The 13,315-nt window shown below is 40.4% G+C and overlaps 1 protein-coding gene across 4 annotated transcripts in view; it reads left to right on the forward strand.

Annotated features, from left to right (window-relative positions):
• Positions 1-13,315, forward strand: part of LOC106950766 (disintegrin and metalloproteinase domain-containing protein 11-like) — a 28,148-nt gene that overhangs the window by 4,111 nt on the left and 10,722 nt on the right. The window contains exons 2-21 of one of the 4 annotated variants that reach the window (XM_015037828.1): positions 447-613; positions 4,578-4,654; positions 5,031-5,097; positions 7,257-7,339; positions 7,454-7,520; positions 8,100-8,157; positions 8,699-8,880; positions 9,275-9,346; positions 9,472-9,638; positions 9,715-9,799; positions 9,999-10,089; positions 10,613-10,664; positions 11,068-11,167; positions 11,311-11,382; positions 11,492-11,584; positions 12,439-12,519; positions 12,602-12,652; positions 12,730-12,793; positions 12,886-12,991; positions 13,084-13,203. In XM_015037828.1, coding sequence (XP_014893314.1) covers positions 447-613; positions 4,578-4,654; positions 5,031-5,097; positions 7,257-7,339; positions 7,454-7,520; positions 8,100-8,157; positions 8,699-8,880; positions 9,275-9,346; positions 9,472-9,638; positions 9,715-9,799; positions 9,999-10,089; positions 10,613-10,664; positions 11,068-11,167; positions 11,311-11,382; positions 11,492-11,584; positions 12,439-12,519; positions 12,602-12,652; positions 12,730-12,793; positions 12,886-12,991; positions 13,084-13,203 — 1,855 coding nt within the window. Of the gene's footprint in view, positions 1-446; positions 614-4,577; positions 4,655-4,849; positions 4,959-5,030; positions 5,098-7,256; positions 7,340-7,453; positions 7,521-8,097; positions 8,158-8,698; positions 8,881-9,274; positions 9,347-9,471; positions 9,639-9,714; positions 9,800-9,998; positions 10,090-10,612; positions 10,665-11,067; positions 11,168-11,310; positions 11,383-11,491; positions 11,585-12,438; positions 12,520-12,601; positions 12,653-12,729; positions 12,794-12,885; positions 12,992-13,083; positions 13,204-13,315 lie in introns of those variants that run through there. The other 3 variants (XM_015037829.1, XM_015037830.1, XM_015037831.1) reach the window with 3 other exon arrangements.

Below are 13,315 nucleotides of genomic sequence, written 5' to 3' on the forward strand. Positions count from 1 at the left end.
CCCCCCCCCCCCCCTTGAGCAGCACTTTTCTTGCCCGGGATTTTATTGATGCAGGATCTCGGTGCCAGAATAGCTCACTGATCATCACCCTGTAGATCTGCTGCATCAACATGTTTCCACCGCAGGGCTTTCCACCTACTACAATAAACGTCTCCTTAACACGTAAACCCACAATGTTTAACAAATTACCTTCGAACCAATATTTACTTATAAAAGGACCCATTATATGCCTTTATGAGAGTCAGACTCTGACATAACTCCATTAATTTCCATCATAACACACCATATCCAATAAAGGTCTTAAAATAGCAACTGATCAAACACTATCAACTACAGGGTGCTAAATTAGGTCACCAAGTGATCTTCCACATACATTTTTATTATTTATACTATATGCTCATTAAAACTATCAAGGCATTCTGTTGGAATCTGATGTTCCTGTCCAGGTGCAGACGGAGGACTGTGGGACTGGTTTGCCCCCTCAGGGCAGCTGGATAATGGGGAAACTGAGATCACCTATCCAAAGCGACTGGTGCAGCAGATCAAGTCGGAGGAGGAAATGGCTCATGACTTCTTGGATACCAGGGTGAAGAACAGCAGTGGGGACAGCTCGGTAAGTCACCTCTCAGACCCACATGTCTGTCCCCCCAACACCTTTATTTGCTCGGCGAGTTCTCAGTCCGGCAGGATTAATCTGGCAACCAGGGAAACCCAAGAATGACAACTGGATCTCATTAAAGACAAAACCATCCCTGAATGTACTGGATTTTTCACTTTCTTCTCCAGTTTTTACCCTGTTGCTACATGACATGTAATGCAAAAACTATTAGGCAGGATGAAGACACACTGATATTTATGGGGGTCATTTAAAGATGTCCAAGAGATGGGATTTTTATCATTACTCAGCAATCGGCAGATGAAATACTGACAAATCAAACTTTTCTTTCTAATTCATGGAATTTGCTAAAACTCAGAAAACCTGCTGTTTTGTTTTTTTGTTTTTTTTGATAAACACATGAACCGAGTACATGCTCTTTTAAGTGCATAAAGGTATGTTTTTTTTATGCATTTCCTGTTAGTAAATATTCAGTTTCCTTTAAAAAATCATGATTTATCAATGTGCATTGATATCAGTAAAATGGTTGTGACTCATTTAAATGCTGACTTCTGTTCTGGATTGTGTAAACTATCCAAAACAGCCTGCTTTGTGGGCAGAATTGTAAATTTAAAATATGTATAGCCTATATATTTTTTTTCCAACATTTTGACATTTCTGCTGTCATCACCACATGACCCTTCATCAGATATTCGGACGTCATGTTCGTTACCATACTGAGCCCCTCCCAGGCTTTTTTATTATTCAGTGGTGTGTTCAAGTATGTCCCATTAAATATGAAACATGTCTGTGCGAGAAGTGCTGCATGGTGCAGGATGGTTCGAACACTCCCTGTCATTTATTTGAGTCATCTCTCCGAGTCTCTCTGTTTGACGAAGAATTACCAAGAATGTCAGCATCACACGACAGTGCTGCCGCACAATTAACAACATGTAGCGCACAAAAGAGATGCCAGTCACAAAGGTTTAAAAAGCCGAATTCCTACGTTGTCACCACATGCTGCCCTTTTCTTTTTTTGAAATATTGAAGACGCTTTAAATAAGGAGCAGGTAAATTTAGAAACAGCTGGGCTTGATGATGATCTAAACCCATTTCTCCTCCTCTGCAACGTCACGTTTTGCTCAAAATAGATGAATTGATCACTCCATTTACCGACACTTTCCACTTGCTAGACGGGCATCCAGAAAATAAACCGAACGACGATGCAGTAGTTTGGTTATCGCATTCTCTCCAAAACAGAAAACAATTCAGTGAGACATAAAATCAATGCTAAGATTGAGTAAAGTTGTTCCGGTGGCCAAACACAGGTGCATCTCAGTGAATCAGAATATAACTGATAAGGTGATTTATTTCAGTAAGTCGGTTCCAAAAGTTAAAAGCAGTATATTGATTTAATAGACACAGCAACATATTTCAATCTTTTTTTTTTTGGCAAAACATAAACAAGACTCAGAAAAAGTTTTCATTGTGAAGAGTGAGAAAATGCAATTTATTATTTAAAGTCAAACGTTTTCTCGACCAACAACAGAATCGCCAGTATTGTTTTGTTTTGTTTTTTTTAAATGCAGCCGATGGGGGAAACTTCTCATAGTGCAGACATCAATGCCACACAGCACCTTCTGTCATCCCACACTGCAGGATCTATTAGCTTGGTAAACACAGCTGTGTGGGATATCACCGTCGCCACTTGGGATTTCTGAATGAGCAGAGGGAGTTCAGAGGCGGCTCGCTCTTGGAAGTTTATGACGAAAATGTTTGGAGAAAGAGGCTACAGGCTGATTTCCTGCGTGCCATTCTGCATTGATGCCTTAATTCATGGAAAAGAAAACCTTTTAACTATGTTGACTTCATATACTGAACAGTACTTTGACATACTTTTAAATTTACTTTAAAAGTCTGATTATGTTCAATAGGAGAATATTTGGGTTTGCATGAACTTCTTTCAGTGAATTTCCATTTTGCAAAAAAAAAAATTAAAACTTAAATGAACTTATCAATGATTTTCTGCTTGACTGAGCTGCATCTGTGTAAGACCGAGTTTATATATTGAATAATATTAATATTTATTGATGGAACATATTTAGTAAACCTACATTTATTTCCTTCCCTTGGTAAAATTGTTTGATTTTACTTTATTTTTTTTATTAATTCAAATGGAACTTTGCAAAAAATGATAAAATCACAGTTTTTATTAAAAAAAAGTGATCTCTCAGTGGAAATCCAATTGCATGCGGACAAACCAACGATGGTAAATTAACTCGGATGTAATTCATCGCACAGAATCAGTAATTCTCTAAACGCCAAATTCAACATAGGTTATCTGGATAAGGAAGCCAATAAATTGCATGAAATCTTCTTTTAAGCTAAATTTACTACTCTTATAGTGCAAAAGGCAATGAGTGACAGGGAAGCCAACTTTATAGGGAGGTGAAAGGAAAGTCACACAAACTAATTCAGAAGTTCAAAATTGCAAAAAAATTTTTTTCCCCCCATCAATTTTTTTTCATTATTTATTTATTCAATTATAGCACTTTTACCAGAAGATCCAAGTTGAAACATGAAACTAATCATTTTCAACCTTCAGAGCGGCCTAAACATTTTTTAACTTAAGTCCTCATTTCGCTTTGTTTGTCAAGTTGCAGTTGTCTTAAACTCTTCAATTGACTCCGGTCAATTGCTGTCTTCTAGAAACAAGAGATGAAGATGAAGAATTTTATTTTTTTTTTAGTATCGCTGAGCATCAACTAGCCCAATTCCACATAAACATGACTTTCTGAGCTGAAATTGAAAGTTCTGCAAACGCCAAACCAGAGCCGAGAACTAAATTTGATGCAAAACTGTTGAGTCGTGTCATCACTCTCTTAGAGATTTTGAGACCTTCTGCAGGGTTCAGTTGGCAAATACACTTAATGCTAAAATTGAGTCACAACAGACTTTTTAAAATCTACATGTATACCCCTATTATCTTTATTTTCAGCTGAAATGTACAGGATATGTGTCACATTAAAAGTGGAAAAGCTTTCAAGTGTATCACGTTTTCATTTTTTGAAAACAAAGGAAGCATTTTAACTCGGCTGTGCAAACATCTGAGAGTAGATGAGATGGTTGCCAGCGTGCGAGCGTTTTGACACAATCCAGTGCTGACAAAATAATTACTCGAGAGTGATCATTCGTTTTAAAACCACGAATGATGTGACGCTGCAGCGATCTGGCAGGAAAACACACTTTTTAAACATCTACAACTTTATCTGCTTGTAAAGTTTGTGTTTCATCAATAAAAGCTCTGGGACGGCTTCCAAAAAGGGCCTGAGTGATGAAACTGTCCTGTTAGACAGCTAAAGCACTGCCACACATTCACATTCTGTACTGTAGCAATGACAGAGCGTGTGCAGTTACTTCAGCCTGTCCAAGACAGTGGTGAGAAATATGTTGTCTGTGCTCGCTGGAGGGAATAATTTGTGGACAGTGATGCATTTTATTGAAAAGCCCAATGATTCACTGGGACCCTGTTCCTCCAGACACAAATCAAAGCCAGGCTGGCACAGTCGGAGCTGCCTAGTGTGTAGTAGATCTCTCCCCGTCTTTTTCCGGCCCTACTGTCTCCTCACCTCCACCATGCTGGCAGCTGTCCATTGGGGACATCGGCACAGCTTGACTGATTATAGACAATCCACGTCTAGTTCTGTCCTCGTCCACCTACTTCCCTTCTGTGACTGTCAAGTCCCCCTCTATCATTCCTCTCACAATGCTCTGTCACACATCGAACAGGCACAGCTCTGTCAATCAAAAGGGCCTTTATCGGTCAACTTAATAAATCAGTTGGGATGTTTTCAAGGTGTATCGATCCTTGCTGAATTATTCATGAGTTTATGGGGAATCAGCTTAGCTCCAGCTAAGTGGTAAATGTAATAACTGTTTCACTGCAGCAGTTAATGTGAGTTACATTTTATTCCGTCTGCAGCCCGTCCACCTGGCTCTGAGCTGCTTTCAAGTCGAAGCCTTCGGACGCACCTTCACTCTTGACCTGGAACTAAACCAGTTAGTACCATCAGATCTGTGTGTGTGTGTGTGTGCGTGTGTGTGCGTGTGTGTGTGTGTGTGTGTCTGTGTGTGTTTTCCCATCCTTGCTCGTATCAATGAGCACACCTAATCTTCTGCAGCTGATCTCATTAGCATTTTCCCCGCTCATACGCAAATGCACTTAGCGCCTCTATTATGCTACACGACAAGATGGGGAATACCGACGCTGCACTCTCACAGGCACACACACGTTTTAATAGCAAAGCATGTTAATAGGTCTGGTAATTCTATGTGGAATACATCTGAGGGGAGAACCTTTGGTGTGAGATATCCCAGAATACATTTCCTCTGATCTTGGCACAGATATTGATGGTTATCTCTCCTCTTCTTTCAGTCACCTGCTGTCTTCAGATTATGTGGAGAGGCACTTTAACTACAATGGCAAACCACTTCAGTCTGTGGTAAGAGTTTCTCTCTCTCTCTCTTTTTTTGTTTTTTTTACATCTGCACTAGGGGGCAATATTTGCTGATGCCAATGTTGATGGGGGACTTGTTTTATTTAGTGGTTTGAAGAGGTGACCAGAGTTTGCAGTGCAGCGTTTTAGACTGTTCTTCATAGTCGTTCTTCCTGGATATCAGAGTTTGAAGAAACACAACTTGTCCAGAGCAGATCATTTAACATGCTGATCCTTTCACATTTTAAAACGATTAACTTTTGTTTTTATTGCGATTTTAAGTGGCGGTCCAACACAAATTAGTGTCCAGTTTCAAAGTGGAGTTGTATATAAAGGAGAATCTGAAATCTTTTATTGTCATGCAGTGGAGAAATGTGGGCGTGTCATCCAGGCTCACACATCACTAAAATCATCGAAAATGTCATTAGGCTGAAAGCTGTAAGAAGAAAAAAGAAAACATAAGACACAAAATTTTAAATGACTTTTTAGAAAAGTAGAATAAAACCCAGGATTAATATTGTGTGTGTGTAAAAAAAATAATAATAATAATAATCATGCCCAGATTAGTTAAATTAAAAGTACAGTGTACTCAGGTGACACTGATAAAAGTGTCACCACCATAAACAGTTGCTAATAAAACTGTTGCTACCAACGGCGTCACAACCAGTTATTAGATTTAAGTTCAAACCAGTGTTTCACATCCGGCCAGGCTGTGTGTTTTTTTTTTGTTTTTTTTTTTAAAAGATGATTTATTAATTTGATTAACATGAATATTTGTTCACACTAACATGCTCAAGTTGAATTTTCCAGTCTCATTGCTTGTTGCTGTGGGGGTCAGGGGTGAAATAGATGCATATTTGTGTATTTATCTTAAATTTAGAAGCAGAGATGCTTTTTGTTTGCATTCCTCTTTTAAGGCCAGTTTTTAGATTCATGGTTTGGCGGTTTGATCTCATCCTGGTGGTTTGTCTATTTATAGAAAGTGCATTATGTGCTTTCTGCTCTAAAGTAGGCTGCCGTGCAGACACTGATCAGGAGTGTTACTGGTGTGCACATATGAGAGATTACCTGGCAGTTGGCCGAGGCCTTTCTAAAATGCTAAAGGAAAAAAAAAAAAAAAAAAGTAGTGTCACAAACCCACACAGACTCGCCAAGATAGCAGCGTGTGACTGAATAACAAACTTTACCATAACATTGGCACTGGGATAAACTTAAGCATTATAAGTAGTCTGATCACCATGTGGGATGGTTGTGATTTTTATACTTTTTTTTTTCTACAAATGTAACACTTACTGCCCCTCAAGCGCCCACCTACCCATCTACCCAGCCAGCACTACATGTCCCCACCCACAGTCGCTCCAAACTCTCCTTCAGTCCCCCTGACCAATCACGGGCTTGTTTCCACAGCAACCGGTTAGCTCAGCAGCATCATTAAGTTCTTGGCAGCCAAGAGAATGAAAGAAGACCAGGAGGGAGGGATGAGCAGAGCTATAGCAAGAGGAGGAGGAGGAGGAGAAAGGAGAAAGGAATAAGGAGTGAAATGCCAGTTAAAACAAAGGCATGATGTGCTTTGGCATTATGGCCATGTACGTGTGTTTGTAGGCAGGCGGGAGGGAGAGGGAGGCTGGCAGTGGAGACCTGCAGTCTGACCAGATTGTCACTCAGCTGGATGTAGGCCTCACGTGTCTGCGCTGCCGCGGCTGGACATGCCAGGCGTGCTGCTTTCAGGGCACGCCGATCTGTGCCGTCGTTTCGGCCCGGGACCCGTCCCGCTGAGCTCGGTTTGACTCAGGTGAAGCCACATTTCTCTCCCGTAACTAGTGGCACGTCCCCCCTGCGGCTGCAGCCTTGCAAGGAAGCGCGCGCAGATAGTAGTGTCCTTGAATTTTAGCCTGCTTAGTCCACACTTGATTCTCAAATCAAAACAGTGCTGGCAACATGAGTGTTGATTTATTGGAGAGATCCTTGAGCGTGCCCTACCGCCACCTCCAGCCTTATTGTGAATGAAGAACAGGAGAGTGGAGTAAACTCAAGTAGGTCACCAACTATGCTGTAACTGATGGTGAGGGAAGAGGAAGAGTGGTGGCATCTAATGAAGTAGAAAAGCAGCTATATAAAGCCTGGGGTCTTCTATGAAGTATTTTTTTGTTTTGTTTTCCTTGCAGGGAGGAGAGCACTGCTACTACCAAGGAAGACTAAGAGGTTTACCAGAGTCCTGGGCAGCTGTCTCCACTTGTCACGGCCTCTGGTGAGAAACCAAACCATTATTTCCTTTTTCCAAATCCTGCTTACCTTTCTTTTCTTGCTTATGTTTTTATTTTCTGTCCTGCATCCACTAATTTATCTTTCTGTTGCTTTGCAGTGGGATGTTCTCTGACGGTTTCTACTCTTATGGAATTGAGCCTATTCACAATGCGAGCCGGAAGGTAAACTTTCACTTAAATGCACAGCGTGGAAAGCTGAAAAGGGTTCAATTACGAAAACGTCCAAAAGTTCTCAGTTTCCCCACAAAATAACATTGGAAGAGAGTTGTTTTACTAAAACGAAATTGAATGCATCAATATAGCAACGTATTGTTTTTATCTGTTGGTCAGATTTTTTTTTTAACCTGCTTTAGCATTTATAGCACCATTTTATTTTTTCCAAGTTATTTTATTATTTGATTTTTTTTTTGTTTTGTTTTGTTTTTAGTTAGCTCCTAATACCTCATCCTTGCTGGTTAGCAAGGGTGAGCTTTGGAAACCATTTTGTTAGAGAGCCTATGCTAAAATATGTAATGAATTGTGGGTTTTACCAACAATTTAGGTAAAATTTAAAAAATCTTGATGATGTAAATAGAAGAGGCATTTAACTTGATATGGAGCAGACCTTCCTGTTTGGTGGAGTTTGGTTGAATACCTGACATTTTTCAGAGAAATGTATTTTTTCTTAAGACATTTAACTCTGAACAAGTATAGAGGGACAACGACTCCTAAGGTAACCACTGTTGTGTCTGTTTTCTACTTTAGGAAGGAGCTCACTTAATTCGCAGGATGCCCGATATCAGACTTTCCCAGCACTGCCCAGGTGAGCAGTCTTAAATCAGACCTTTCAGACTCCCACTTAAAGCATATCAAGACTGAATAAATGTGGTTTAGATACAGAAATATTGGCAGCTCTGGTAAAGATGTGTAAAAAGACTCAAACCTTTAAGTTGAACACATTAATCCAATTTATTATTATTTTTTTACACAAATCCTCTTTGCCAGTAGGACAACACTCACTTTGCTTATTTCACAATGTTTGAGCGTACAAAGAAAATAATCTCTACATCATTTCTCATGTTCTTCACAATTAACTGAACAAAAATGCGAAGGATTTTACAAACTAAAAGCAAAAAGCCTGACAATAATCTAAGAAAATAAATTCAAATGTAAAAGAAATAGAACGTAAGAATTAACCGAGTTACTCAACACAAATAAATGTGCTTGTACGGCAACACCATTCGAGCAATAATTCATATAAGATACAAACACAAAAGGAACAAAAACCCAAAGGGGGAAAAGTGTGTCCATGTCGCCCCCAATGATAAATTTTCGTACCTGCAGCTCTGAATATGTGCTTTCAGAGTGTACAGAGGACAGTGAGCAGGACAGCAGTGAAAGTGTTGAAGACGACGGTAGACCAGAGCAAACGGAGGACCGGCAAGTGACCGCGGGGCTGAGAAGATCCAAGAGGTTCGTCCGCAGGCCCTCTGTTCAGACTGAGACCAAATACATTGAGCTCATGGTGGTAAACGACTACGATCTGGTGAGTTCAGGATGTAATTCTAGCACTCCGCATCAGCTGTCGCATTTTGTTTTGTTTTTTTTCCCCCCCGTTTGTTGTCTTTCTCCACTAATAGCAGGAGAAAGCATATTTAAGGGTGTTTGGTCATTAGTGCAGCTGTACCCAAATCAAGCAGTTTGCTGTTGTTTGTTTGATGAATGTAATGCATGCCAATCCATTTGTAATTTAAAAAAGTCCTAAAAGGGACTAGGATTGTGAAAATAGAAGAAAAAAAACAGTAAATCAAGACTGCTTGTATTTATGGAAATGAACTTGGATTTACTTTTTTTGTCAGTAAAGATCCGTACCATTGTGTGCTGGAGTGCATGAGAGATCCATTTCCTAAGCCATCTGTGGACCTTTTCTCTCTCCTCAGTTTGTGCAGCTGCGTCGCTCGAGCAGCCAAACCAAAAACTTTGCCAAAGCTGTAGTCAACACAGCAGACACGGTGAGGAACCGTAAATCCTCCTACACCCTAACGCCACAAACACCACCTGTCGGGATGCATGTTCTCATTTGGGAAAGGTCCACGTCTCCGCAGTGGCGGTAACAAAAGTCGATCTCTGTCGTCAGATCTTTCAGGAGCAGCTGAACACCAGGATTGTCTTGGTGGCCATGGAGACCTGGACCTCGGAAAACCTGATGCCGGTCGTGGAGGACCCGCTACTCACGCTGCAGAACTTCATGAAGTACAGGAAGGACAGCGTCAGGGAGCAGAGCGACGTTGTCCATCTTTTCTCGTACGAGGACAAGAATCTCGACTCTAGATCCCAGTGGAGGTTTGATTTTAAACAATGCGTTTTCTGTGCTTTCCAGAGGGCGTACATTTCACAGTAGCCGCAGTGGGACGGCCTACACAGGAGGGGTGTGTTCTCCAACGAAAGGAGGAGGAATTAACGAGGTACATTTGGCATTAAGCTCATAATTTAGAAAACGCCGATTATAACACTGTAGTCGTATTTGTTTTGAATCCTTTAAAATTGTTCAAACTGTGATGGTTGTTACCTGTGGAACAACGCGTCATGGTCAGTTTTTCTATTTCTTTGCTATTTTGTTTCAAATAATTATTACATTTTAGTAAGTCTGTTTCTAACTTTCAGTATGGGAGTGTCGGGGCGATGGCCATCACTCTGTGTCAGAGTCTTGGCCAGAACATCGGGATGAGATGGAACAACGCAAGAGCCTCGGCAGGTAAGACAACTTACCACACAGAGGTTCGACATGATTTCACCCCCTTACCATTTCATATCTCCAGTTCATACTCGTCACTATTTCATCCCAAGCTGTTGCACTCGCACTTATATCCACAAACAATTTCATACATATCAATTTTATCATTACTTATGAGTTTCTTTATGTTGTGGATTTATGGAGATGCATACATAAAATTGGTCAAATCTTATTTCTATTATAGCGGACATCCAGGAATGCGAAGAACTGATCATACTGAAACATCGGTTCTTTTGCGTGACTTTATTTTCCCATTCTTCCATCTGAATCCAAATTGCTGAGAACTCTGAAAACAGATGGAATTGTGACCCAAATAATGTGCAGGAACCCAAAATAGCAGGCCAGGCTTTTTTTTTTTTTGACAGTTTCTAAAAAGTTTCTGTTTTGTAATATTTCCTTTCATTTTCTGTGGTGTTTAAAAATAGAAGTTATTCTTTGTGTTTTATGTTGTGTTTTTTTTTTTTTCCTTCTTCTTCTTTTTCAGGTGACTGCAGATGCCCAGATGCCTGGGTGGGCTGCATAATGGAAGACACCGGGTAAAAAATGGCTGTTTCTACCCTATTTGCTTAAACAAGTTAACGCCTTCATGAGATTTAAAGTTTCTTATTTGAAGCCTACATAGATTTTTCCCTTAACAGGAGACGCCAGATTGCTGTGTAGATTGTTACAAAATGTGAACTAAAAGTATTTACTACATGAGTGAATTGGACTGGGCTCCGCCGGACAGATGGGACAATAAAGATGTGAATTATTTGAGATATATCTTACTGCAGATGGGAACATTTGTGTCAGATTGCAAAGTGATGGCACACACACACACACACACACACCCACGGTTGATCTGGCATTCCTGACTGGCCAAAAAGCATTGCACTGTTTGTGTTTTAGTGTATGTCTTGGTCTTCATGCGTCTGCGTGTGCTTGTGTGTGTGATCACAGATTTTATCTGCCCAGAAAGTTTTCTCGCTGTAGTGTTGACGAGTACATCCAGTTCTTGCTCCAGGGCGGTGGGAGCTGCCTCTTCAACAAGCCGAATAAGGTGAGGATGATGAGGAGTGTGATGTCCGTCTCTGAATAGGTTCATCTTATAGATTTTATTCGTTTGTACACCTTTCCCCATTTATCTCTATATTTCTACACAGTATTATCTTATAAATGTATATTTTTTTATTATTTTTTTAGCTGTTGGACCCTCCAGAGTGTGGAAACGGCTTTGTGGAGCCAGGAGAAGAGTGTGACTGTGGATCCCAGGTGGTGAGTAGCCAACTTTCCTTCACATTAAGCTTTATATTTCGACCTGAGATGATGTAGAGTTTAGTGGAACAGATTTTTATTTATTTTTTTCTCCTGTCTGTGGCTGTAGGAGTGTGCCCGCAGCGGAGGAGCCTGTTGTAAAAAGTGTACTCTTACCCATGATGCCATGTGCAGCAATGGACTCTGCTGCAGTGGCTGTAAAGTAAGTTGAACAAGAATCAAAGTTGCAGATCTATAAATTATGAAGATGAGTATCATTAATTTATACATTAGGCACAAGCAAAAACAAGAAATAGTTTCACCTGCATATGTTTGCCTTTTGCCACATTTTTCTGATAAATTTGCTACAAAAACCTGATGATCATGTTGAATTTGTTCAACTCTACTTGGACTTTAACTTAATCCTTGCTTGTTGGTCAAATTAAGCTAATATTAAGCTTTTCTGCAACAATAGAACACTCTAAGGCTGCTTGATGCAAAACGAAGTACACATTTTTGGAAATGCTTCTTTTTCCAAGCCTTGTTTTACGCATGTTGAGTGTAACACATGAATCCACATCTGTTTATGCATGACCTGGTAGGCACGTACCACATACATTTCAAACAAATAAATATTCATTTTCATCTCTCTCCAATCCACAATTATGCGCTTAAGTTGAAATACAGGTAGAAATCCATGCCACTTATCGCTTTTCCTTCCACAATGCTGAAGAAAGGGTTAATTCTTTATCAAAAGAAACTCTACTATGCCACCTAGTGGTAGATGTGAGAAAAGAAAAAAATAAAACTCTTGTGGCTTCCAGTTTAATTTTTACCCAAGCATTGGTGGAAATTTAATCAGTCACATACACAAAATCAGGTGAAGATTGTTGCTAAACCTAAGCATAGTGAAATTTGAATGAGCAAATAATCCTGTCTTTATATTATTTCATCCATTTGATGCTATATAAATAGATTTCCTCCTTTTACGTCAACCTTTAAACTTTAAACCGCCAGTATGACACCTATATGAGGTTTTCAACAACTTTAAGTCTGTCTCACTCTGCCTCCTCCCAGTATGAGCTGAGAGGTGTTGCGTGTCGAGAGGCCGTGAACGACTGTGATATTCCCGAAACCTGCACAGGAGACTCCAGCCAGGTGAAACTTCCTGTGGAGAGCGCTGGATGAAACTGACGCATGTTGCGTGAACGTTTATTTACGGGGTTTTGTTCTTTGGCAGTGCCCTCATAACGTCCACAAGCTGGATGGTTACATGTGTGACAACAGCCAGGTAAGATCTGGATTATTATATCTTCCAACTCGACTGCTGGGGCTTTATGCTTTACCTGCACTGTCTCACCTTCATAGGGACGCTGCTATGGTGGACGCTGCAGGACTCGTGATGGACAGTGCAAAGGACTCTGGGGCTATAGTGTGTATACAAACAGACAAAAACAATTACCTCATCCTGTGACATAAACATGTGGTTTACATTGACCGCTCCATTTTTTAATCCTTGATCAGATTCAGCAGACAGGTTCTGTTATGAGAAGCTGAACGCTGAAGGGACAGAGAAGGGGAACTGCGGTCGGGGGGCTGAAGGGAAAGGCTGGCTGCAGTGCAACAAGCCGTGAGTAAAACAAGCTGCAGAGTTCTGAGCTGGATCCCCCCAAAACTACAGCCTGCAGTTTATAACTAAAGCACTTATTTCTCTCACCTCAGGGATGTATTATGTGGCTTCCTTTTCTGTGCAAACGTCACAACAAAGCCAAAATTTGGCGATCTGCAGGGTGAGGTGACCAGCTTTACGCTCTACCATCAGAACAAGTACCTGGACTGCAGGTAAGCTGCTGCAGCACGTCTGCAGCATTTAACAGTGCAAAAAAAAAAAAAAAAAAAAAAAAAAAAAAATGTTACCTTTTAATTAAAGAATTCAATTGAACCTCTGCCACCT

The sequence above is a fragment of the Poecilia latipinna genome, unplaced genomic scaffold (genome assembly GCF_001443285.1).
Source record: "Poecilia latipinna isolate Pla-1442-1.1 unplaced genomic scaffold, P_latipinna-1.0 Scaffold420, whole genome shotgun sequence".
Classification (NCBI taxonomy): domain Eukaryota; kingdom Metazoa; phylum Chordata; class Actinopteri; order Cyprinodontiformes; family Poeciliidae; genus Poecilia; species Poecilia latipinna.